Source organism: Stigmatopora argus, chromosome 10, assembly GCF_051989625.1.
Source record: "Stigmatopora argus isolate UIUO_Sarg chromosome 10, RoL_Sarg_1.0, whole genome shotgun sequence".
Lineage (NCBI taxonomy): Eukaryota > Metazoa > Chordata > Actinopteri > Syngnathiformes > Syngnathidae > Stigmatopora > Stigmatopora argus.
The window spans coordinates 5,671,115-5,696,967 of NC_135396.1; the positions used below are offsets into that span (position 1 = coordinate 5,671,115).

The 25,853-nt window shown below is 42.3% G+C and overlaps 1 protein-coding gene across 4 annotated transcripts in view; it reads right to left on the reverse strand.

Moving 5' to 3' along the window:
- Positions 1-367: 367 nt before the first annotated feature.
- Positions 368-25,853, reverse strand: part of sipa1l3 (signal-induced proliferation-associated 1 like 3) — a 43,477-nt gene continuing 17,991 nt past the window's right edge. For 3 of the 4 annotated variants that reach the window (XM_077611022.1, XM_077611023.1, XM_077611024.1), the window contains 22 exons: positions 19,322-19,999; positions 17,755-18,685; positions 17,439-17,569; positions 15,598-15,786; positions 14,713-14,887; positions 14,514-14,617; positions 13,086-13,243; positions 11,828-12,410; positions 10,898-10,996; positions 10,631-10,806; positions 7,367-7,627; positions 7,080-7,262; positions 6,616-6,740; positions 6,109-6,224; positions 5,627-6,033; positions 4,947-5,171; positions 4,708-4,870; positions 3,376-3,550; positions 3,155-3,304; positions 2,959-3,085; positions 2,400-2,481; positions 368-2,187 (listed from right to left, as the gene is read on the reverse strand). In XM_077611022.1, coding sequence (XP_077467148.1) covers positions 1,999-2,187; positions 2,400-2,481; positions 2,959-3,085; positions 3,155-3,304; positions 3,376-3,550; positions 4,708-4,870; positions 4,947-5,171; positions 5,627-6,033; positions 6,109-6,224; positions 6,616-6,740; positions 7,080-7,262; positions 7,367-7,627; positions 10,631-10,806; positions 10,898-10,996; positions 11,828-12,410; positions 13,086-13,243; positions 14,514-14,617; positions 14,713-14,887; positions 15,598-15,786; positions 17,439-17,569; positions 17,755-18,685; positions 19,322-19,792 — 5,220 coding nt within the window. In that variant the 5' untranslated portion in view covers positions 19,793-19,999 and the 3' untranslated portion in view covers positions 368-1,998. The remainder of the gene's footprint in view (positions 2,188-2,399; positions 2,482-2,958; positions 3,086-3,154; positions 3,305-3,375; positions 3,551-4,707; positions 4,871-4,946; positions 5,172-5,626; positions 6,034-6,108; positions 6,225-6,615; positions 6,741-7,079; positions 7,263-7,366; positions 7,628-10,630; positions 10,807-10,897; positions 10,997-11,827; positions 12,411-13,085; positions 13,244-14,513; positions 14,618-14,712; positions 14,888-15,597; positions 15,787-17,438; positions 17,570-17,754; positions 18,686-19,321; positions 20,000-25,853) is intronic. The other variant, XR_013303517.1, reaches the window with a different exon arrangement.

Consider the following 25,853-nt stretch of genomic DNA (forward strand, 5'->3'; position numbering starts at 1 on the left):
AGCAATTTTTGAAACTGTTTAAGACTTCCTCACAGGAGAACAAGGGGATTTAATGTTACTAAATAAAATCAGTTGCACTTTGTACTTTCAATGTTACCTTATTAAATTGTGGACATGGTTTTTGTGAAATATAACATTCTTTGAAATGCACACTTTTACTGTGGGCTATGGGTGCAGTGCTTCTTTTCCCTTTTACACATGATGCCTTTTTAATGGGACAATCACACTTAGCACAAAATTTACCAACATGTTCTTAAAAAGGTAATTTGGGGACATTTCACTCATTCTGGAAAATTGCCATGAGCTTAATGGCTAATTTCACTCATTTGAAACAAGAATGTGATTTTGCCAATGAGTGTCAGGCAAATTCAAACAAAACCTTGGAATAATTTTATTTTTGTATAAAATGAAAACATAATTTACACTATAAATGTACACTTATTACAGCCCAGAACAACCAGAAGAGGAAAAGTGAAACCGAAAACAGTACCCTCTCACGTCGTCGCTGCTGTATGCGTCACAACCAAAATAAATTATCAAAACATCTACAAAAGAAAATTTTACATTACCATGACTGATTTGTTCAACGTAGATCACTGTAGGCTTTAAATAGCTTATATAGAATAAAACAACCAATTATATATATAAAAACACATTTTTACATGAAAAATAAGACTCGCATACACCTGAACAAAAGAAAATAAAGGAACGACTTAATGTCGTAAAGAGCTTAAAAACAAAAGGAACTCAAGTCAATTTTACAAAGTAAGTGTTATTGGGCTTTTCCCAAATGGTATAGCAAGCCAATTTTGGTTGCCTTAATTCAAAATTCAGAGCCCATTTCTGCATTTCTGTGACCATCAAAAATAATTCCAAGTAAAAGAGCAAACTAAAAATGGATTTCTTGCCAGAAATCGCATTAAAGGGACATTTTTTAAACAGTACCTTGATCTGTAGTATTTAGGTCCAGCATCATCAGGAACCTGAGCTGAGTATTGAACAGTTCCAGTCACTGCAAACAGTTACCTCAGAATTAGTAAAAAGTACTGGTAGCTGCAAAGCACAAACTGTTTTTCAGTATGAAAAAATAGATCAGCATTTTATAAACGTAGTTCTTTTTTTCACAGATGGAAGGGGGGGCATTTTGTCTCCCACAAGTACAGTAAAGCACATTTGAGAAATTTTTGTTTCCTTTTACAAAGTGTACAAATAGCTTGCAATTCTGGGAAGAAAATATATTCTTTTTGGGATAAAGTATGGAGATATTTAGTAGTACGGGATAGTTGGCTGAGCAAAGTTTAGCTTTATATCAACAGGAACTAGTCACTAGCATAGGTTGTGTGAGCGCAAAGATGAAAAATATGAGCATTAGCACGAGCTAGTTCGCTAATAAAAAAAAAGTGATAGTAGCAAGAAAAACACTGACTAGATGTGTGTCTAATTACCATTTTAAGCATAAATGCAAAGTAATCTACCTTGAGCTTGATTTATGTTGCTTCAATGCAAAAAATGCTAACGCGCTAGCTAGCTAGAAAAAACATGCTAGCAGGTGCACTTAATGGCGCAGCTGAGTCTCTTTAAAACGCTCACTACCGCCGCCTCCAGGAATAATGCGTGCATTACCAATACCAATATCTCCAGTACCAAAGTTAGTACTCCTTGTAAATCAGGAGTATGCTGTAAACGTGTTTTTCACTTAGTCAACGTCTTTTGACTCACTTGTAAACCAAAAAAATATAGATTAGAAAGGTAGGGGTGTAGCTCGTACTTAAGACTTTGTAGGGCTTCTCGTGCATTATGGGATATGTAGTTTACTGTGTTTTTGTTTTCTTTTTGGCTTATTGGCTTGCAGGAACAGTGTTTAGGCCTCTCCAGGTGATTCAAACAGTCTTCTCTATCGTACAAACCATACATCTCTGACTTAGAAAAATAAAAAGGGCTCAGAAGAGGGCTGGGTTTTCCAGTTTCCAGTTTTAAGGCAGTCCAGTTCAGTCACATTTACTCCCTCTTGGGTGGAGCTTGGAGAGCGGGGGAGTGGTCGGCGAGCTCGTCCTCGCCCCGTTGGCCGAAGATTCGGTTGAACTTGCGCAGCTGCTCGCCGGCTGTTAAGCTCTCCTCTTGCAGCCGTTGGTTGTTTTCACGCAGGTTGGCCATCTCGGCCATGAGAGCAACCTTGTCGTGCTTCTCCTAAATGACCAATCACAGTCAATCGTTCTCTTTGGCTTTAAAATCAATTAATACATTTATGGCCTAAAAGTATGAATGTTGAGTTTTCAAGCACATTCACAGTCGTTATTGAAATGTAAATGGAAAAATGAAAATTACTATCTTTAGAGACCAACCCGTAAATAACCTTTTTAAAATGGATGCTTTTCAAATTCAAAGTTGGATTCACTCACTTTCTCCAGGTCATTGTTGAGCTGTTTTAACATCACCTCCAGGTGGTGGAGACGCCCAGACAAGTCGTTTGGCACCTCCTCACTGTAGTAAAGCAAAAAATAAAAATATGGAAGCACATCACATAGAGTAGGGCTGTCCAAACTGTGGCACGGGGCTAAGGTTTCATTGGCCCACAACAAATTATGCTATAATTTATTACAGCCACACAAGAAGGTGGAGTTCAGCCTACATTCAATTGCACTTCTCCATTTCTACAATAGCTCGTCGCTTAAACAGTGCCTCTCCATTAGTTCAGGAGTCAAAACCTGACATGTTGAAATCAATGTAGGAAACAGTGTATATATTTCAGTATTTAGTTTTACATCAAAGAATTAATTGCAGAATTATAATGATTTTAGGATAGTCAGATCTTTGTGAGTAGTGCTGTACATATATTACATATATATGAAACTTTGCTTTTGCAGTATCTTCATATTTCACATTATGCGTAGCATTTAACTCATTTCCTGCTATTGTATAAGCATCAACAAGTGTGAGGTGTCCAGATATGTCACCCACCTGCTGAAGGTGGGTGTGGTCCGAGGTGTCTGCGGAGTAGGAAACTGCACAGGACTGCCAGCTGGCCTCATGTCCACGCCGCCTCCTCGCGTCTCAGTGAGTGAAAAGAGCGACACGGCTCTTTGAGCTGACGGCAAAAAAACACTCGTTTAAACTAAACGTCGTCGGCGAGTTGTCACGTACGTGAATCCTTCACCTTCGTAGACTTTAGCGGCATTGACCAGGCTGGACCACTCCAGTCCACAGGCCGTGTCAGGCAAGGGCATGAGTCCGGGGTCCAGCCTCCTCAGCGGGGGTACTTTGTCTCTCACCTCAGTGAGGGACAGTTCTGACGCCGACAGCGGCGCTTGGGGGGAAACTTTGCAGTGAGTGTGGCGAACGCAAAGGAGCTCAAGTGGCGCGCCGGCATCAACTCACCTTTTTTGGGCTGCCCGTGGTTGGATGAGCCAGAGTGCTTGCGCGTGGGAAGAGTGCAGGTGAAGAGCATCTCCACGGGGGTCGACTGGTTTTCCGAGTTGGCGAAGCTGGCGTCCCTGCGGCCGCTGCATAGCGACTCGTCGGAAAAGGTTCGTTGCAGCGTACGCCGGGGAGACTGCGGCGCAAATCCTTCATTTATTTGTCGGCTTTTGTTATCACAATAACAACGCATTCCATTTGAACAAAACAAGAGTAACCCTAGCATGTAAATTGTTGGAGACTAACCAGAACTCCTTGAATGTACATATTGTAGAAATCAAAAATCATTGGGTATCATACACAACTACATGAAATTAAAAATGATATGGCTGTAGGTATATATGGATAGACAGAAGTTTATATATACATTAGTAATAGTCACTTAATATACACAACAAGAATTGGAAAAAAATAAATCAAACTATGTGCTATCTATAGTATGTAAATACATTTATGTAGATTCCTCTTTTTTAACCTCTATATTTAATTGTTAATTTTCTATATTTGCATACATTTCTGTTGGGGTTATTCTGGGATATTATTATATGTGTGGAATATTAATCATTATATGTATGTGTGGAATATTAATTATTATATGTATATGTGATACATTAATCATTATAAGCAGACTAAAGCTCAGTATAACAAGGACACCTCCCCCCTGCAGCTGGCCCCGAGGACATTTAATTGTTTTGAGGACTATTGACCTGACGGATCACACAGTCCCGGGCCGAGGATCTGTTGATCTGAGTTTGCAATGAAGATCTGTGAAGGACTCTTAAATTGCTTTGACTTGGATTCCGGCAGATGGCGATAATCGAATCAACTTCCGAAAATACTCGCATATTGTTTCAAAATACTGTCGCTCGGTTCACCTTTTATGGAAATTATTATGCTTACTTGTGCAAATTCTTACGCAGTTGTTTTTGGTTTCCGACCTGATATGCAATTGTTGTTGCAGTTGTTTTTTGACCTTAATTGTGTTATTCGGTTAGCTTATTGTATATTGTTTGAATCAGATAACCTTAAGTGTTTTGATTATGTGCGACTAAATGGACAGAGGAGGATGCCTAGATTCAGAATGCTCCGGTGGCGAGGGCGAGCCAGGACTGATTCTCACTTGCAAGTTATCGCTGGATTATGTCAACGATGTCTCTCCTTTTATTAAAGTATATCTATTAATAAACCTATCAATTTCTAATTAAAAAAGTTTTATTCTTTGGTTCCTTTTTGCCAGTTGTTTAGTCTTGCCGACTGTTTTAAGACATTTTCAGATGTGTGCATTTTTCTTACCGGATCTCGCTGGGGAGACTCTCCAGGGTTGTCCATTATGATGAGTTTCTTCAAATCATCTTCGATGGTGCTCTTGTAAGTCCGCCGTGGAGATCGCAGGTCTCTCAGCGACGCTCGCAGTCGTGGTTGTCCAAACACATTCTTTGAATTGATGTCAATCTGACTGAAGATGACCACACCCAAATGTGGACTGTTAAGAATTCATTCATAGCGTCTTTGAGTCTACTGTTAAAACATACGTTTTATTGTTGCTAGAGCTGGAAGAGGTCTTCGCGTTGGATGGCGACGGGCCCAAGTCTTCGGGCAGCAAGGCGGTTGGTCTGCTCTTTGCGTAAAAGGCTTTGGGGGCAGAGCTCGACAGAGTGTTGGAGATCAGGTGGGCCGAAGCGGGTGTGGTGGTAGAAGCGCGAACAGGACGCGCTTTGTCCATAGTGGGGGTCTTGTAACCCTGAGGTGTGTAAGCTCTGGAACACACAAAAGTTTAATAGAAATGTTTGGTCAGGGCTTAAAATAAAATGTGCTGACAGTTGTTCATGAAAAAAAATCATTTCAATTGACTGCTCCACAAGCTTTAACAAGCATCAACGACCACAAAATGTTACTCGAAAGTCAATAAATTGTGTGGGATGAATGATTGATTGAAAGACTTTAAAGAGAAATTTAATATATATTTTTCTGTTTTACAGTGCGATTTCGAGCCAATTCATGATTTTCTTCAGTGCAAAAAACACTGTCATCTTTAAATGTATGACATGGAATTACACCATCCCATCAAGCATGACAAGGTTTCCCCTAGTGTTTTATAAGCCTGGCGGGCCATGAGAATTCTCTTGCAATTTTTCTGAATACTTAATTTTTTTTTTTTTGCACATGACAGGCAGTGTGAGCCAAGTATGCGATAAAAGAACTGTCTTCTTACCTTGGCTTGAAAGTATCAATTTTCTCAGTGCTGGATCCCGGAGGCGGAAATGTCCGGGTGTGAAAACCTTTGCTCTGATTGGCCGCAACCGAAATTCCGGGCGAAGACTCTCTTCTCTTGGCGTCGCCCCCTCGGCCGCTCATCACGATGGCGGCGTGCGAGGGCTTGAGAGGCTGGCCGGCGGAAACGTGGCGACTGTTGAAGTGGGCCGGCGCGTCGATACCGCTGTCGTTGGAGCCGCCCTTGTTGAGGAGGTCCGCGTCGGGCTCGACCGGGTCGGCCGGAAAACCGCTGTCCCCTCGGTCACCGACAGGGCCTCCGTCGAACCAGCGCTCGTCGCTGTGGTTACTGGAAGCGTTGCTGGACAACGTGTTGCTGCTGGAGTGGCTGGAATACTGAGGCTCGCCCTGTAGAACATGCAGAAGAGAAGAGTTGGCGTCGGGAATGTGACTGAGTGATGAGAGCTAATGGTGAATTCAAACCTTTGAGTGTCTGTTTGGAGAATCTTTGCCTGGAACATCTTGTCGTAGCCTCCTCTGGCCTACTCCTCCGCCAGGCTGCACCCTGGACGAAGATGCTGGAACATGCCAGAGGGGTTCTATACGTAAAGCACGGAGAAAAATGTCACCTTAGTTTGACTAAATTCATAAGACTGCGAGAATAAATGTGTTTTGTTTTGACGGTTATTTTTTTAAACATTTCACATAATACAGGAAGGTCCGACAACTATTAGTATTACATCAGAATATTATAAAATGGCTGATTTTGTGGTGGACAACAAAATGAAATATTAAAATGTTATGCTCAATTTCACTAGAATTAGGTGAAAACACATTAATACCTTTATATTTTTGCAAGCAAAAAATGTTTTTTCCCCCACTTTTGAATTAATATTTTAAGAATCAAGTCATAACATGAAGATAAATGCTTGATTGATTAAAGAATTGTCCCATACATGCAGAACCTAAACAAATTGAGGCGCAACGTACCAGTTTTGCAACGCTCCATGGTACTCTCCTGACTGGTGAAGCCCGAAGACAACTCTCCACTGGAAATGATGTCCATGCTGAGGTGCGGCTCATAGGACAGCAGAGGACGCTGTCCGTTTCCGTACCTGCCAAAAGCAGAGCAACAGGATGAGCAGGATCACTACATTGAAACATTTTCAGAGTACAGCGGTACCTCGACCTACGATCAGCTCGTGGTACGACATGCTCGTGGTACGACGAAAATTTTGATCGAATAATTCGCCCGCGATACGATCAAAATTTCGAGATGCGACCAAGCCAGGTGGCCATGACATGAGAGGCTGTTTATCATTGTAGCACACTGTCTTTTTGCCGCATCTCTTTCGTGTATTACAGATATCTACGAGCACTGAACGATTTATTCAGACGAGTTTCGACCAGGAACATGAACTAAAATACAGGTTTACCAGATAGCTCACACTCACCTTTCGGGTGTAGGTTTGTAACGCACAAAGGGCCCAGGTGTAATTCCGGGCGGCCCGATAGTAGAGAGCCCTACCAGGCCCGAGGAAGGCGACGAGAAACTGGCCGAGGGGTTTCTATAGGGCAAAACTCGGTCACACCCTGCGGGAGAAATGTTGTAGTGGTTCTCCGGGTAGCTGACTGGCCTGAGCGCACACACACATAAAAAAAGCAGAGAAAATGCGGATTCATTCTCATGTCAAAATGAATTTTGTTGCCTGTTTTTTTTTTAAATCAAAGTCTCACTCACCTCTTGGAGTTGAAGTGTTGAGAATCTCTGTAGGGAACTGGCACCAAGGTCTTGTGGGAGGAACGCAGCGGCGGAGGCGGCGGCGGTGGGGGGCACATGGGGGCCCACCGTTGTGGATTGGGGGTACCGTGCAACCCATGAGGCACCGGCGGGCTGTCCCAGCGCCAACCCGGGCGAGGGGAGGGTCGATAGCCCCCGGCCAAAGGCTCAGCTTCCGCCTTCTGCTCCATGGTCTTCATCTCGTACTCTTCCGTGCAGCCCCTAAAATTATTCGCAAAAACAGCAACTCATTCATGAGCTTTACACTTCAACCTGTTTTTATTCAGACCGCAGCTGCATATGAAAAATACAGTACTGTACTTTGTAGAAAACAGCAGAAATACAACGGTGGCCACTAATGAGCTCCCCTGACACTGACAGGAGCAAAATGAGAGGATAGGAAAGTGATTATTGGCACAACAGGAATCCGCCTCGCCTACTGAGGGACGGTGGTCAAGTATGCGTGTGAATTGTGCTCCGTGCGAATGAAAGAGCTCTTCACGCAAGGCCTCCATCTAGGCAGCGGATTTCTACTTGATTTGTACACGGCCACAGTGAGATTAGTGCAGTCTTTATCAAACAACATTTGATTAAGACTTCAAATGAAAAGAAGTTTGTGTTCTCGTCAGTAATTGGAAACTCACTGACAGATCTTCATTTATTTCTTATCATCGAAGTAGGTACATTTGAAGGAAGATTGATATGTTTCCTTAGTTTAAGTTTTAAATGTGTTCAAAAATACCAAATTCCTTGTGTTTCATCTTTTAAAAAATGTTTTAAAAGCAGATGTGCTTTATCTGTGAATACACAGTAAAAATGTGGAATTTTATTAAAGCATGGGCCAAAAACTAGCAAATAAGTAATGTTATTTTTATGCATATTGGAACATAAAGGATGCAGCTAACACATACAGAAACAAATTGTTCCAATAATGCAAATGCCTCTTCTTACGTAATTTCACAAATTTGACTGCATACTTTTTCGGTTTAACTTTTGGGGGGTGGGGGGTTGCATAATTGCACAATAATTCCTGTAATATCATTTTATAGTCAACTGCAGAATTGTCCCTAGGTATAAGTGTTCACATGAGTGGTTGTCCTTCTCTTTGTGCCCTGCAATTGGCTGGCATTCAATTAAGGGTGGGGATGAGCGTTACGGAAAATGAATGAATACTACTTTACATCCGTAATCTGTCGGTTTTATACTGCCCCCACGTGGTCAAGGCTGACAAATCAAATTTAGAAGCATAAACATTAAAGAGGGAATTAAATTATTTCCAAATTTTTGCGCCAAGTCATTGGTGTACGTTTTGTGAAGCTAAAGATTGCTGTTTCGATCATCACACTGATTTTTTTCCATTGTATTTTTACAGGCGTGGTTCATTTTTAGGATGGATTACACTCATACACCAAAACACCACAGTTTTATGTCCTATCGATTCAGTCCGAACCATATTTTTTGGCAGTTTCTTGGTAAAATGAAGTAACAGCTAGTCATATATGGCAGGGAAAAAAAGGTTAATAAAAGAAAAATATATGGTACCGATTGACTGTTAACCAAACCAAACAAGACTTAACAGAAATGTCATTTTTGTTTGGATATTTTCCAAACATGTTGAAATCCTCTCTCTATAGAGATGATCCTATAATTGGAAAAATCCCGTCATGATTCACAGCAGCTGTATTTGAACAAATAAATATTTCGCCTTCATTCCATGAAGACTTTTGACATGCATCATGCAAATAAAAAGAAAATGACATGCATGGTTCTACATGGAATCCCAATGACTTGTAGCATTTCCCTTTGTCAAAAGTAGTCGGTCGGTACATACCCAACCAAAGCGCCTACACCCGCGCGCACCGTGGGTCTCTTCCCACACGGCTGGCGCTCCCCCAACGTGTGCGTAAGCTCAAAAGCACCGCGGCCATCTATCTATCCCACCTTCTCTTCCGCCGTTTCCGTTAGTCTCAGAAGCCGAGGCGAAACGTCTCCCGCTCTCTTCTCTATCTCCATTCCGCCCACTCCCTTTCACCCTCGCTCGGTCGGTACTGTTGAGACACGTTGTCTTTCTCTCGCCGGCCCCACCTTCCTCTTGCTTCATCCCTCCCTCTTTTCCCGCAAAGCATTTTTAATTAATCGCATCCACTCGCCGGTCGGTATTCTTTATTTTTAGTTGCCTTTTGGAAATTCCTCCCCCTCCCTCCTGTGGCTGGCGGGCTTTAATCTCATGCAATCGGCTTGCCCGCCACATAAAGCCAAACGAGCGGGAGAAGAGCGAGAGGAAGAGTGAAACACAAGCCTTAATTACTAGCTGTACCAATGCCACAAAGAGCGTGCGTGAGGGCTAAAGGTTGAAAACGCAGTGTAATTTAGCAGCCTTTAACATCCAAGCCATGTGACCACAATTCAAGCTTCTCCTTCAAACACGCGGGCATGCTCATGCAAGCCGTTACTTCAACCTGCAACCACTTAACAACATCAAGTGACATTTTTCATTACTGCCAAGGCCGTACTAACTGCGGAGTACAAGAAAGAAAGGTGGTGGAAGCAAGAATTTGAAGGAAACAGTATGTATGAAACGTTGGTAGGAAAAATAGAATTGGGCAAAAAAAAAAAAGAAAAATAATAGTTAAAATGAATTCCAAATGCTATCTTTTGTTTTCCTGCTTTTCTAGTTTGTGCCTGTTTGCTGGCTTCCTCTTTTCGCACCCTCCCACACAGAAATGCTGCCCACCATCTCAGCCGTGCTTTTGTGCATTTGTGACTAGAGGAAAGGAATTGGACTGAATGGCATTGAAAATTGTTGCGCAAAATCCTTTTTGTCGTTTTCCCAGAAGGAAATACAAAACGTTAAGGAGTGTGACAACGCATCGAATTGAATCCGTGTACCCGTTAGGTTAAGCAAAATTGAATCGGAATCCCTCAAAATGCACTATATCCCTCGACATCGTCCAATTTTAGACATGCCAGTTTGACTAAAAGGCCGTTTTTTCATTTACATCTGAAATAATTCTGCTCAAAAATTGTCAAAAAACATCAAGTTTAGTCGGAGTCACCTGATTATGAGCAACCAATTTCAAATCTGTTGCTAACCAAAAAAGGTAAACAGTCTCCATTTAAAGAGTGTAGTGAAATCCATGATAGTGGATACCATTGACGGCGACGCCCCCAATATTAGCCAATGAGCGATGTAAGGAAAAAATTGCAAATCTGCACTTTACTCACCTCCGCGGCCCACTTTCTTCGTACGGTGGGATGATGACCACTTTGACCGTGACCGACGTCCTGAGCAGGTCGATCATCTGCTCGTGAGTCAGCGTCACGGCGGCGACCTTGCAGATCTCCACTAGGCGACTGCCTTGCCTCAGGCCCGCCTGCCAGGCAAAGCCGTATTCCTCCACCTACACGGCAACGAGCACCGGCGCCACTTGGGGTCAGTCCAATGGTAAATGCAAATTTAACTTGGCGGTAAACGCGTGGGCTGAAATGTACCTCAGCCACGGTGCCGTCCAGGCGCACGTGGAATCCAAGTTGGCCCAGGCCATTTCTCCTCAGCGTCATATCCACCGTCTCACATCCTACCGTCAGCGACTGAAAAGTACAAGAGGACACATTCCAATGAGAAAATGATGAAACAGGACATTTGAATAACAGTTGATTTAATATTGAGATATTTTACACTCTCGCTCTATGCTTACCGGCTTTTCATAATCAGTCACTGGATCGGCATGTATTTGCTACTTGTGGGAAGATTAACTTGTTCTGTTTATTTTTCCTGCTGTTTTTTTTTTTTTGCTGCAGGATTAGGACTTCACAAAATCTCCTTTTCTGACCATTTAATTTATCAAATGTCATGAGATTATAGTAAAATGGAAATGGCCCCTCATCAGCGCATGAATGCCGTTGCGCAACTTCACATAATCACACCCTGGGCTATTAGTTCTAATCTTTTTATATGATCGTTGGATTTATGTTAATTAGCTACTCTATATGAATGATAATGCAAAATAAAATAATTTATAACATGGGGACAGGCTAATAGCAATTTGTAGGGAGGGAAAAATGATCTAAAAAAAATCTAAAATTCCCCAAAGCATTCAGATCCAAAATTTGAATGTTGTATTATAATATGATTTAGTTTTTACTTTTAAAAAAATCTGATAATTTTAATGACTTTTTAGTGTGAATTTTCACATTTTCACAAGTTAACTATTTTTCTTGAAACAATTAAGAGTTAAATTTAAATTTGTTTTAGATGTCCATGAGAGTCCTAAGCATAATAGCAATTATATATTATCATTATTATAACAACTTTTTTCACTTCAAGTGGGAAGACCAGATAGAAAAAGTTAATATTTATTTCTCTGACAGACTAAAAGCCCAAATTGTGATTCAGCCCACGTTCACAGGAATATTGCTCACCTTCAAGCGCTGCACGATTTCCCTGATGTCTTGCGCGCAGCCCTCGGGCACCCGCACCGCAATGTGATCGCCCCTTCCGTAGAAAATCTTCAAGGCCAATCGCTCAGCGGTCCAGCCGATCACGTCGGCGCAAAAGCAGTTGAACACCACCTCTTTGGTAGAACAGTCCACCAGGAGGACGTATTCGGCCGAAAAGCCCAAGGCGCAGGGGAGCTCGGCGCCTCCGCCGCTAAAGTCCTGAGCCAGGACCCTCCAGGCGACGGCCCCGGCGGCCCCCAGCTCGGCCGTTTCTCGCGCTTTCAAGCGCTCGCGTTTCTTCGACGCTAGGGAGATGAGGTTGTTGAGTTTTCCGGCAGAGTCCATGGGAGTGCTGCTGATGTAGTTCTCCGCCAGGTCGCGCAGGTATTCCTGCCTGGTCCGCGTCGCCATGGTGTGAAATTTCTCCGACTTGTGCGCCGCGTTTTCCGCGTTGATGATTTTGGCGAGCAGGAAATTCCGAAAAGTGTCCGAGTCACGGAAGGCGACGCTGCTTGGGATGGGGGGGCCGAAAGGAGGCACGTCCTTCATTCTTGTGACGGCGACGCTGGGGGAAAGTCATGAGGGTGAGCTCTCATTATCATACTTTTTCACAAATTTCCGTGTTTTATCAGTTATCGTGAACTATTGACGGTGATAGACGCGCAAAAGTTGCTCTAGAAACAGAACCGGCTTTACATTCTTCACCCAGTAATTGACATTTTACCACTTAAAACACTTAAACTTAAGAAACACATTAACAACCTTCAAACTGTTCTAACAGCTTTCATGTTACTTCATAAATGAACTCATTGGCTAGTATTAAAGGTGATAAATATCGCATCCATTTTGATGGTGAGGAGCAGCACTTGTATTTCTACATTTTTGCCAGATAAAAGAAATCATTATCATTTTCGGCCAAGTATGTTAACAAATTGAATGTGTTTCCATTGAAGGCCGTGTTTTCTCCTACGGTAAGATTTTAGCTAAGGAAAAACTTTTTTTGCGTGTGGAGAAATGATAATGTGGCTTAATATGTCACGTCCTGTGACATATAAAAAAATAAAAAATGTGCCATACCTAAATATCATGACATCGGAAAAAAACACCTCATTAAAGTATAACATTTTTTTGCAATATTTGAGTAGGTTTTTCTCAAATTGAGGGCATTGTCAGGACCTGTCTGCGTCTTAGTAAATAATACAACCATTACACTATATGTTCATGTTCTAACACTATTTACCTGTAGCAGGTGTTTTCCGAGCAGGGGTTGTGCACACGGACAATGACAAAAACATGCTGAAAGTGTGAGCGGATACTCTGAGGGGTGAACGGCAACGCTCCGGGCTCCTGAAAGATGATGGTGACAATGTCGTTCCCGATGTGCCTCTTCCTCAGAAGCTGGGCAGAAGAGCGGAGAATAAAGATGAGAAAGATGGAACCAAATCTAGCCTATTTACACAAGCATATTCACAATGGGGAAACAAGTCGAAATAGGAGATGAATCTCCTCACAACAGCTCTTTATGTAATTTGTTTGGCACTTTCTGGGGGAGCCATTTGTCTCTAGCCGCTTGTGTATTGGACATGATTCAATGTTCAGAGTGTGTTTGTGGAAGTGGCGTTTTGGCAAGTCTCTTTTCATGATGGCAGTGTAAAAGTAGCAATTATGTAATCCAGATAACAGTTTGTATGAAGACATACACACCAGGGGGAATTCTTTACAAATGCCAAAGGCAGTTCCTGCATTTTCTTTCCCACTATACTGTCTCTTTCAAGGATTATATATTTTTTTCAGGTTCATTGTGACATTTTGGTCTGATTTCCACAATTCTTCAGCCACTGATGATCATTGTAACATGTTATATGCTACCACCTAGAGGTCTGATGAAGGAAAGTGTATATCCTACTGCACCGTGGAAGCCTCTGGATGGAGATATTGTGCCATTTATTCGGGTCGAGAACCTCGTTTGAGTGAAACGGAAGCAATTTAAATGTCCTCTGAAATTTGGAGTTGGGAAGTCTCGTTAAGATTTTGCTTCAATCATTAAATATTGAACCAGAAACGTTTTTGTATAATATTATATAGTAAACTGCATGTGTAAATGGGGGGTTATTTACTCAGTTAAGGATACAATTAGATCAATAATTCCCAGACACCTCACTAAAACTAATTAATTTACACATTTTAAAATTCAATTCCTATTGGCAGTTATTTTTAAAAAAAGTGACAATGGAGAAGTCATCGATTTATGGGATTTGACAGATATGACAGAAGGAATCGTCTAAATAGAAAGCCTATTTTTGTTCTGCACATTCACACCATGTGAGCTTGACATTGAACACTATGTAATACAATAAAAATAGCGACAAACGATGAATATTTTCTTAACCGAAAGCATAGGCACATGCAGACCAAGTGGAATTGCTCCAAAAAATACTGAGAAACAAATCCATTGTGGATCAAGTTCATAATACTTATGACATGGCATGAAAGGTAACAGAAGGGATTGGTCGTGCATTACCGTCAATAAGGGGGGGAAGGAGTAAATAGCCCTTCTTTAACTCAATTTTTATTACGTTAGCATCTCTTAAATGACGAGCTCAAATAATTCAATGGCAAAGAAGATTAAAGCCACATAGTTTTACATTGACACAATCTGAAATCTTACCTGTTGTGGGTTGTTTGGCATGTATGGCAGCATGGTGGATATATGGAACATAACTTCGTAGCCCTGGTAGACGGTGTACAGGGAGTGGGTGCCAGTGGAGTCAGCTACAGAACCACAAAGTCAATTCTTTATCATTTCCGTATTCAAGCAAGTGTACCCTCACTGGGTTTAGTGTCTTTATTTTTTGGGGGCTACTCACTCTTTGTGTCAAGCTGTGCGGCGTATTTGCTGAAACCTTTGAGGAGCACCTGCTCGCCCAGCAGCTCCAGGAAAGCCGAGAAGGCGGGCGACGCCTCCTCGTTGTTGTACATCTCCTCCTCGGTGCTTTGGCCCGCGCGGCACAGCAGAACACCCACCTTGTGCTTCTGACTTAACTGGGAAGCCACACAAAGACCAAGTTAGAGCTAACGCGGAAAACAAAGCATCTAAAAGCATAGAATTAATACGCGCGCACTTAAGGGAAAGCATTGGATATGACATCAATCCTGTTCAATGACACTTTGCAATTCCTCTCCTTGTTTATCAGCCTGGCACTAAGATTAACCGTTTTACACTGAGGATAAAAAAATGTTTTACTGTGAGCAATAATGTCTATTTGTATTTAATTTGTTGCTATAAGGGAGCAGCATAGTTTCTATATAGTGTTTAAATTAACCCCATATAGGGGACTCGTTTAACTCATGATATTTAGTTAATTATTTTTAGTTTATTTGGTCAGTAAACACCAACTGGGAGTGGCAATAAAAAGTCTGAACATTTTTTAAGTTAAGTCAAAGCAGTTGTGCGTCAAACAAACAAAACTAAAACGGACTGTTTTTTGACAAGCTCTTAATTTAGGTTATGTTTACCGCAAGGTACCACTCCGTGCGTACATTTGGAGAGGCTTGTATTATTATGGATACTTATGATATTATGTATACTTAAGATAAACACAGCACACCCTGAGGAATTCAGTTCAGCCCCAAATTCATACACTTGAATTAAAAAGGCTTATGACCGACCAACTGTTTCCTCGTGTTTAGTATACATTTTGGATGAGTTAAAGTTATGACAAGTATAGCATTTCCAAATAGAGTATACCAACCCCTTGCTCATCCAGTTTAAGGAGCTGCTCCGTGACCTTAGGCGTACCGACCGCGAGCCTCAAACAGGAGACACTGATTTCAGGGACCACCTGCTCCAGAACCTCCTTGAGGGGCAGGCCTCGCACGGTGCCGTGCCGGCCCGTCGAAGCAACGGCGTCCTCCAAGATGGACCCTCGTAGTGTCACCAGCTGTGTGCGGAGGAAGCATACAGGAAATTACGCTGCATATTTGAATTTTTTTCTTATCACACTTGGGAGGAAAAGCTGGAAGGACAAGGGCAAATGATATGATTACATCAGACTATTTTTTGATAAATTGCAGGACACAATTCCTTATCATAAAAGATGTATGCAGATTAAGGGCTTTAGAGAAAATGGGAAAAATATTTTGAATTTGTCATTTAATTTAAAAAGATCAATATCAAGAGGGAAAACAATGAGCTCGATTCATTACAAAATGTACTGTTAAATCTATTATATTACACCAAAAAATATATATTTAATAATCCGTCAGCGGTAGTAAAGGTTTAATTTCCAGTTGATGCATTTGCTATTACGTATAGATTAAAATAGTGAAAAAAAATGCATAGTAGGATTCCTTCCGAGGAAAAATCTTCATGATTTTGATGCAAGAAAATTGACACAATACCAATCTGCCCATTATTGGTATTCCTCCAGGCAAGCAAAATTATTGAAATACTGAAATTTCGCCCCAAGATGCAATCAACTATTTGCTTTCATTTTGATGGATTACAGTGACACCCAAGCTTGAACAGAAATGTGTGAAGGCAATCGAATCCTAAAATGTTATGAAACTGGGATTGCCTTATCGATCCCTAATAGGTTATGCGTTACGGGCACGAGCGACAGCAGCTCAAGCCTTGAGACCCTAAAAGAACATATGATAAGTAGCCTGCGAGTTTGAAGTGAGATGATGGATGGCCTAACAACTGCGAATCTGAGGGCAACATTTTTCTTCTCGGTCACACATTTGCAGCAGGATTTTGGAAGATTGTTTTTTTATTTTTTTTATTTTTTTTAAATCCTCCAGCTGTGTTCTTAATTAATACTTCACAGAGTTGGGTGGCTCTCCGGTGAAGGAAATTGACCTGCTTAAACCCATTAAGGCTTTAAAAAAACCTGGATAAATTACAGTTGAGGGCAGAGTTTCTGCTCCTCGACACATGGAAACTCAAACACATGTTCTTGAAATATATACCGCCAGCTCGCTCATATTAGCATCTGGTACTTAGCTTAGAAGGCCGTACGGATGATCGTTTGAAGGTGGGAGTTAGCGAGGGCGAAAAAAAAAGGAAGTCGGCCCACCTTGCTGTGTGAGCTCTGCTGTGCTGAGAATTTAATGGAGGACTAAAAACGGATGGATGTTTGAGAGCAGCTGCGCCTCGAGTCGGAGAGAATGACGTCTGCAATCTATCTCTTTTTTTTGTGAGCAGTGTGTGTGTGTGGGAACAGCAGGCCTCGCGGCCACTGCGGCTCTGTGAACTCAGACGGCGAAGCGGCTCTATTGTTGTAGCGGCGCTAAGGTGATGAGGGCAGGCAGCCATGTAATCCAGCTAAGAACAATAGAACGGCAGCCCCACCGACAACGCGCGGTTCGTTGGAGTGAATGTGACACAGTTCGACAGGTGGTTTAGAGAAGCAACACCGCCAAAGAACACAAGGATTACAGAATATGTAATCAGGTGAGCAAACCCCCATCTTATTTGTCTGTCCACCGCCGCCAGCGAGTTCGGGAGAAATTTGGATGGCGTGGCCCAATTTCGTGGTGAACCGAGACCCACCTGCGGCGTAAAAAATGGAAAGCGGAGGTTGACACATACCTCACTGGTTCTCACAATCAGCCGGTACAGATACTGGTCCTTTAGGTCTTTGGTGTCGTCTAGTTTCTCCCTACATATGCTGACCGCCACGGGTCCCAGCTTTTCATAGGTACCAAAATAGTTTGCGTGTTCTGGAGGGGAACAAAGGTGTTTAGTATATTAATTATCATGATGATGTGCCATGAAAATAAATAAAAAAATGCTGTATTGCTCTAGATGACAACAGCATATTCAAATGGATGTGAGCTAATAACAAAACATTATCAAGACAGTCAAATTTCATCAGTAAGTCTAGAGATGGATTTCTGCGCCCTACCTTTCCCGTGGAAGTAATCTCTGTAGTACCCCGCCCCCAGGTCAACGTGCTCTATGCTGTACTCTTTGAGTCTTTCCAATCTTGTGACCTGTTGTTCGATCGGCATCTCCAGAACGGAGACGCTGGCGTTGCTTCTCCTCAACCAACCCCTCACTACGTCTCCTCCTCCACCTCGGTCGGCCGACGAGCTGATGAAGCTGATGTTACGTTCTCCGTGTCCCCCCGTCTCGTTGATAAAGTGAGGGCAGGTGAGCAGCAGTGGGCTTGCGTTGTGGGATCCGGGAGGAATATCCGTAGGGACCGTGGGCATAGAGGGTGCGCTTGTGCTTGAAACAGGGGCAAGAGTTAAATCCTCTATGCTGGCGTATACTGGTTCATTCCCACCCAGGGGCAAAGACTTGGACACGGAGGCGGCGGATGCCCCTGTGGCAGTGTTCCTCCTCTGGGTCACGTATACCCGTTGAGTGGCGGCCTCGTGGAGATCAAACAGAATACTCTGCGCGTCGTAGTGGACAAAGCTTTTCGAGCACACCCATGCTTTGTACGGGACGTCCGATTCGCTCGGGTCTCCTTTGCCTCCGTCTTGCTCCGCTCGACTGCCCCCCCGGAGTTTGCGGAACAGGGAGGAAGTCCCCAGCGATGACTCTGTGCCGCCGCTTTTTTTTCTGACGCGCTCGCTTCCATCTTTTCTCCGTTCGTCGCCGCTCAGCGTGGAACCGGGCGAAGGGGTGCCGCTGGGTTGGGAGTCCTTTGTACGCAGCAGCTCTTTGAGTCGTGAGGGCGCTGCGCTACGCTGGTCGGGTCGTTCCTGGTGGAACTGGGACAGCATGTCGAAAAAGCTTTGCTCGGGGATCCCCTGGATGTCAATGGAGGAGGTGCTGCCGTACTCTCTGAACAAGGTCCCCATCGCTCCTGCACCACGTACGTCCACCTTGCAATGGAAACCAGGAATTAATGTAGATTTTTTTTGCTTCTTATTTTTTTCCTTACCACTAATCGTACACTATCATCTTTTTTGTGTACCTGAGACAAACTGAACAATAATAAACAGCATTTTAGTATTTGACAGTAATTTAAGTCTGAAGTTTTAGAGGAGTTCATTCAAATATAGTCATCTATACCCGTAGGCAAAAAAAAAGTTGCTCTGTTTTTGGGTAGTGTCTGACAAAGCCATGATAGCAATTATTTTCGACAATGTACTAGTAATTTATCATTAAAAGTTTTAGGTACAGTATTTTGTATATTTAAATCAAAAAGAGTCGTATTGGAATCTGGATTTTCAATTTTGTCTATAAACAAAATGAAAAGGGATGAAAGGCGGTCTTGTATTTTGACTGCCTGTTTGGTCTAGAAATACAGAATTCCATTTTGGTAAGGACATAAAGACGTGAGCTAATCATTGAAGTTGTGGAAAAAGTGTATGTTGCCCAATAAAGAAAGAAGAAGATGAAAGGAATTTCAAAAAATTAGAACGTTGAAAAAACAAATCTTGGACAAATAGTTGTGAATATGAAATTCCAGGGGTCATGAACAGCAAATTTGCCAAGGGATAAGATTGCAGTCTTACCTCATTCTCATCCTGTTCACTCAGCGTCACTTCACTGTTAGAGCGCTGTCTTAGAGGGGGAAAGACACGCAGGCTAAATGGTGAACTTCGCTCAGCCCCCCGGAATTCCACATCTTTAGACCACCGCCGAGGCAACCGGGCCACTCCACCTCGTACCAAGCCGACGTCCGACGATAACGCCGACGACGATACGGACGCCGAACAGTCGTCGCCGTTGTGATGGTTGCTAAATTGGCCATTTTCAAGTAGCGACTCTCTGGACTGTGCCCGTCGAGGGGGCCACTCGGCAATCCTGGCTCGGACTCCCATTTTGGGCACAGAGACCCGTGGTTGCACGGTCGGGTCTGCGTGGACCAGGTGGCCATTGGGGGTGTGCCGCGTCGGCGTGTGATGAGGCAGCACGACTTCGCCTCCACCGTCGAGGAGGTCTGAGGAGGTGCAGGTGACCCCTCTGTCTCTGTAGTTGTTCATGGTGCCCCAATGGAGCTCAGGGCAAGATGGGGGCCAAGTGGCCAGAGGGCTGGCATCCCATGTCAGCCGGGATGCGAGAAACTGAGATGACTGTCGTTCTTTCAGTCTCCAAAAACATCACTGTGAGACCACGGGGCGTTCTTCACTGATCCATGATGGACTAGCTAGCTCTCTAACTCCTTCGTCTATTTCAAGTCCTATACAGATCTGAGGAAAGAACAACAAAGCGGAACGTAAGCATCGAGAAGTTAAATTCTTTCATTTCACAGGAAATCTTTTGTGACCTCCATGTCTTTGAATGGAAATTGTCAAAGGAGAAAATCATGAGTTAAAATACGGAAGACAGTGAACAATAGACAGAATAATAAGGTGTGGTGATATGACGGAGGATTTTTTTTCCTCCGAGGCTAATCTCCGGCAAGCTGACAAGGGATGTTATTATCGCTCATGCTGTGCACTCAAATCCACGTAGACCCACATAAAATAAAAAAAGCTTGTATACCCGATGAGTATGCTCATCTACATCTCCACATGTAGCGCTCAGCTAACATCAAGAACCACATAATCAAAAGGAGTAGTGGCATGAAGTCGTGACTAAGCATCTCTAGGTGAAAATCCAAGTGTTAAGACTGAGGCACGAGAAGTGCGTGTCCCGGTGTTTATTGGTTTAGTGGCGAGCTACTTCCAGACTTGTGTGTCCTCAGGAGAGTTCACGGTTAACTTGTGTGGTAATAAAAGTGTAAGCAAACACAATTCTTGTGACCATTAATAAAAGAACCCTTTAAAACAGAGAGGAGAGAAAATAACAAACTTAACTGTTTCATTCCGGTCATTTAACAGAATCTTTGTCCGATATGGTATGCTCCACTGACATCAACTTCAAGAGTGACTTGCTTATTACATTGTGCTTTCTCTTTTATCATGAGATAAAAGAGGTTTGTTTTACACTTTGATGAACAAAGCGCTTTATGAGTTAAGAGTGAAGTCATTTTTTGTCCCATGACAGCTTTACTCAAAACACATACAGTGAACAGAACGCATTCACAGCTGCAAAATGTTGCCAATGGTAAAGCAAAGGCAACAGGCTCCCACTCTGATCACGCTTTCTGCTCATCCAGAGAGACCAGCCTGTGATTCTGTATCAGGCTCAATCCCAGATTACCCTGACGCAGCTGCAGGCGCTGCAGAATGGCTTCATTATGTGTTTTCAAGAGTGAGACGGAGGGGCCATAGATAGCATGGTCCCATCTTTACCAATGACCTCTGTCACGGGGGTGTAAGGCAGAAAACTCACGAGGGAGGGTGCAACTCAATTAAAGCGTATGCTATGAACATTCATTCTGATGTCGGGATTTTGTCTATTGTCCTGCGTGTGCTGTTAAACATTTACAGTTGTTACTGTGGTCCGTACTAACTTTGTGATTGACAAGTAAATATAGAGTTATTCACAACATGGTGACCCCAGTGGTTAAGCACGTTTCCCTCTCAGTTCTGGGGTTACAATATCAGTGGGCGGTGTGGCGTTTGCATGTTGTCCACATGTGTCTGTGGGTTTTCTCCAAGTACAGGAATCTCCTGCAATTTGAGAGGGGTTGCGACGAGCCCTGCCGCAAGTGGCAAGAAAAAAAAACACCTGCTTTTAATAGTTTCTAGTGGAACTAAATAGTACCAAAACAGTTTAATATCATTTGAATTTGCATGATCACAATCAAGATTACCCCTTCAAAATAAATAGAGAACAGGTAATTTGGTTATAAAAATACAACAAAAGTATGGATGAACAAAACATTTTTTTTCTACCTCGTTGTCTAAATTACACAAACACTTGGAGTGCGCTCTTCCTTATTGGAGAAAGCAGTTTTATTGACTTTTGTCTTTTTAATTCATGTCATTTTCATAAAGTGACAAAAACTACAACCTAACCATGTTATATGATAATTGCTAATGGTAATCTTATCACCAGATTAGAAATACAATAATATTATATTCATGGAAGAATCATTCATATGTGTGAATGAGTATGAATGGTATCTGAAGTAAGACTGGTGGGACACCAGTTGCATGCAACTGTTTAGGTTCTTGGAACACCTGAACTCAATCAGTATTATCATCAACTATCTAATCCAACCAATTAACAGTTTAGTCTGAGTGCCACTTTAGGTTAAGTACAGTTAGATGCCCTTTCACAAAGAGCATGCAAGGTCAAAAACATATACCTATATAGTTCATATTCAAACTTTACATCTGAACGGATTGAAATCCAAGTATCTGATTTGAAGAACAGATGGCAGCATAGGTGATTTGACAGCAAGGGATTATATGACGAAATTCTGTTGGCAGGGAGCCTGGTGACTGCACAACATTCATGCCAACTTTCTGGTGGACTAGGAGGGATATGTGTGTTTTTGAGCTCTGAGCTTCTAATATACAATTCCAGAAATAACTGCATTTTCACAATATTTTATCGAATGGAATATTCTACTGATTATGCCACTTATTAGAGGGATTAAAACGTATTTGGAATTACTAAACATAATAACGGGTCTGAGAAGTGAATCTAAAATGTTGCTCTCTAGGGGTTGCTAGCTACACATTTTAAAGAATTTTTATGGCTTCAAAGGGAAGGTGCTGCCTAGATTTGTGGTGTTGGCGTCAGTAAATGAGCGTGACGAGTTGACTGGCTGCTAACAGTTTACTTGTTGAGTGACTCATCACGAGTTGAGGCCATCGGCAGTTTCGACTTAGAATTGCTTTATTGACATTTATAAATACACGGTCAGTGAGTAAGAATCAAACCTTAGGGTTGTCTGCCAATGTTCTACTAAAACGTTAGTTTTTTTTTTTGATAAAGCTTTTGCATGTGCTGGAACCTTTGTTTATTGTTTAGTCTTATAAACAACTGGAGAAACCCTGGATATCTTGTGTTGTTCACTACAAATGTTCTATTGTCATTGTACAAAAAAATATTTCAAAAATTAAATATTGTATTGGATTTATATAGTGGTTTTAAGGAGTCAGAAAGAATTTACACTGCACCGTTCATTCCTTCTACATAAGGTAATGCAAGAAAACACTAAATGATTTGAGGTATATATGGGCAATGCCAACAGCAAAAACTAAGACTATAAGGAAATCCTTGTCCACACAAAGCGGCACTTTAGGCATAAACTAGACATGTCTGTTCTTCATAAAGAGTCTGAACAAAAGTGCCCGAGGCCTTGTACACAACACATCAGATAATGGATTTTGAAAAGAAATACAAATATTGAATGATAAAGAATGCTAACCAAGGAGGAAGAAAATAAAACACTTGTTTGACTTCATTATTCTACATTGGCGTATCAGGCGCTTAATAAAGAAGACTGTGTAGCATGTGTATAAAATTAGGGGCTGGAGGCAATGAATAGAAGAGGGAGGACACACCCCAATATAAGTACAAGTAGGGCATACCCCAGAAGGAGGGTGGTGAGAATCAGCAGACACATATCCCGAGGGGGAGGCCCATCAGTGTCTGACAAATCCACTTCCAATCCATAGCGATCAATAGTGGCTCACTTAACCTAGCACATCATCATCAGAGTGTTTAGCTTGGGTGGTATAGGGGTCAGTGATTGTGTGATTGTCCCAGTCGCAGGGCAGCTGCACAAACAAGTGAAAACTTGGCATGGAAAAACACAATGGTCCAACTGCTGACACACCCCTCAATCAATTCATTCACTTTTCTGTATCGTCACAGGCCTAATGCCGGGTTTTATCATCCTTTTGGGCTGACAGGCTTTTCTTGCTGGGCTAAAATAGTGCTACAAAAGAAATGATATTTTTAAAAAGTATGCATATTTTAAGCGCATTTCAACAGCGTCTGGTGATCCAAGTGAAGGTGCAATGGCAGCATCTTACCGGTGATATGTAAACAAACCCTGCCCAGCTTTCTACCGTTACACTGAATTCTTGCATTGTAATTGTTTGTTTAATAATAACTGTGCCTTTTCGCAAGACTACATTAAAATATTGTCAATAAACTGCTTTCAATGACACATAAATCATAATTTTAAATTTCCCGTTAACATTATTCCCGCCCCGCAGCCCTCTGATGGTGGGCCGCTGTTGGGCTTTTTATATCAGTTTTCACATAAAAAAGGAGTATTTAGAAAAAGGCCCTAATTTTATTCCAAGTGCGTGCAATCCCCTCACCAAGTACAGGCTTGAGGATAAGGCAGGACTGCATACCAATTAAACAATGACCTAAAACCTAACGCAAGCATGAATCATCATGTTCCGGAAATGCTGTTTGTTTATTGGAGTGAGAATAAGGCTACGATTGGTAAGGTGTGTCTGAATAAATTCTTCAGTGCTTTTATTTCGCGGGGGATCTTATATCATAAAACATTTAGGTTCCAAATAAGTACTATACACTTTCTGGCATAGCCAAGTAATCACTACTCCATACACACTTGAGAAGATTAATTGGTTTGAGGGAGGGAGAGGGTGCTTCTAACTTCACACTACTGGTGCACAGGTTATGAATTAGATGAGATTAAGCTAACAACTCTCAGAGTATTCCTCCACAGCTTGTGTGTGAAGATAAAAACATATTGATTTTCTACCTTGGGAAAAAAGCAGCAATGGTTCGATATAAAGCAGTGTTGTTTGCTTGTTATGCTGTAGTAACATGCAAACAGATAGAGGGAATTCCCAATGGATAAGAATGGGTATTTCCATTGACAATCATCTTTCAGCCCTTTGCCAAGTCTTTAAATGCAAAATCAGGCAAAGTGATGATGACGAAGGCTCGCTTCTTTCCTGTGAGCCAAATAAGAGAATGTCAAATGGCTTCTTTGCTCCCTGCAGGAATGAGTTTAATTAAAATGAAATTAGGAAGGAGAGACAGGCGAATATCATTGGAGGGTGGGGTGGCTTCTACCAACCTGCAACAACCTAGCATCGCAATTTTAAGTCATGTAAATCCTGACTGTTTCAGGCTGTAGCGGAAAACACGCACAGTCAATTGTCAGCGAAACTGAATACAGACATAACATGCTATGAAAATGTCAGAGCAGAAAGTGGAATGGCTTGCAAAATAGGAGCAGGTCTGACTGGATCAGCCAAATATGAGCAAAATATGACAGAGAGGGGAGCGTGGGGGTCTGTTTGACGCCAGATTTCCGGTCATATTTATAGTAGTATTGTTGCTATCATCTGATTATTAGCGTAATAGTGTTGATACAGCGTTTTCGTGTCTATTTTATCATGTCAATGCATAGACTCTCTGTGTGTGTTTGTAATATGAAATAGAAATTTGGGGGTCATCAGATCAAAGGTCAGAGAAGTCATATCTTATTTGGTGATATCTTGACAATTTAGTGTATTTATCTCAAATTTGCTGGACAGCGACATCATGAGATTTGCACTTAAATTCGCATTTATTCATCACACTAATTTGGTACTTAATAAACTAACATGATGTGCATGTTGAAATGCAGGAAGAAGTCAGAGTTTAATACACAGGCCAATACACATTAGCAAAACCACAGACTAAGTCATGAAACAACACACCCTCATTCAATCACCAAAACCCCTCCAAGAGGCTGCTTGTCGCTGCACAATCATTATTCTGTTAGTGGTCGCCATAGAAACGGGTAGGTGAGAAGGGCCGTTCGGTGTAGGCGGCGGACCGCAGGCAAGCGGGGCAAGCAACCCGAGAGTGATAAATACTAAGACGCACCGCGTTGATGCACATTAAGGTGGCCACCTTGCGATGCAGCAGACTGCGGCAGCAGAGCTCCCAAAACAACAAACCCAATATAAACTTGGATTGTAAATACGCCAGTCGGCAAGCTCCTAGCAGCCACGTGCCGCCGAGGCAGCAAGGCGTGTCTAAATGAGCTAAAAGAAGTGGAAAAGCTCAGGGCCGTGCGCTCATCGGCGTGATCCAAGCATCTGCTGCTTGTTTTTGCTTAAATAACATAATCCAATTTTGCAAATTCCTGGCATTTCTATAGATGCCAGTCTCGCATCTTACGTTGAATTAACTGACCATATGCCATGCATCCCAGACAGATGA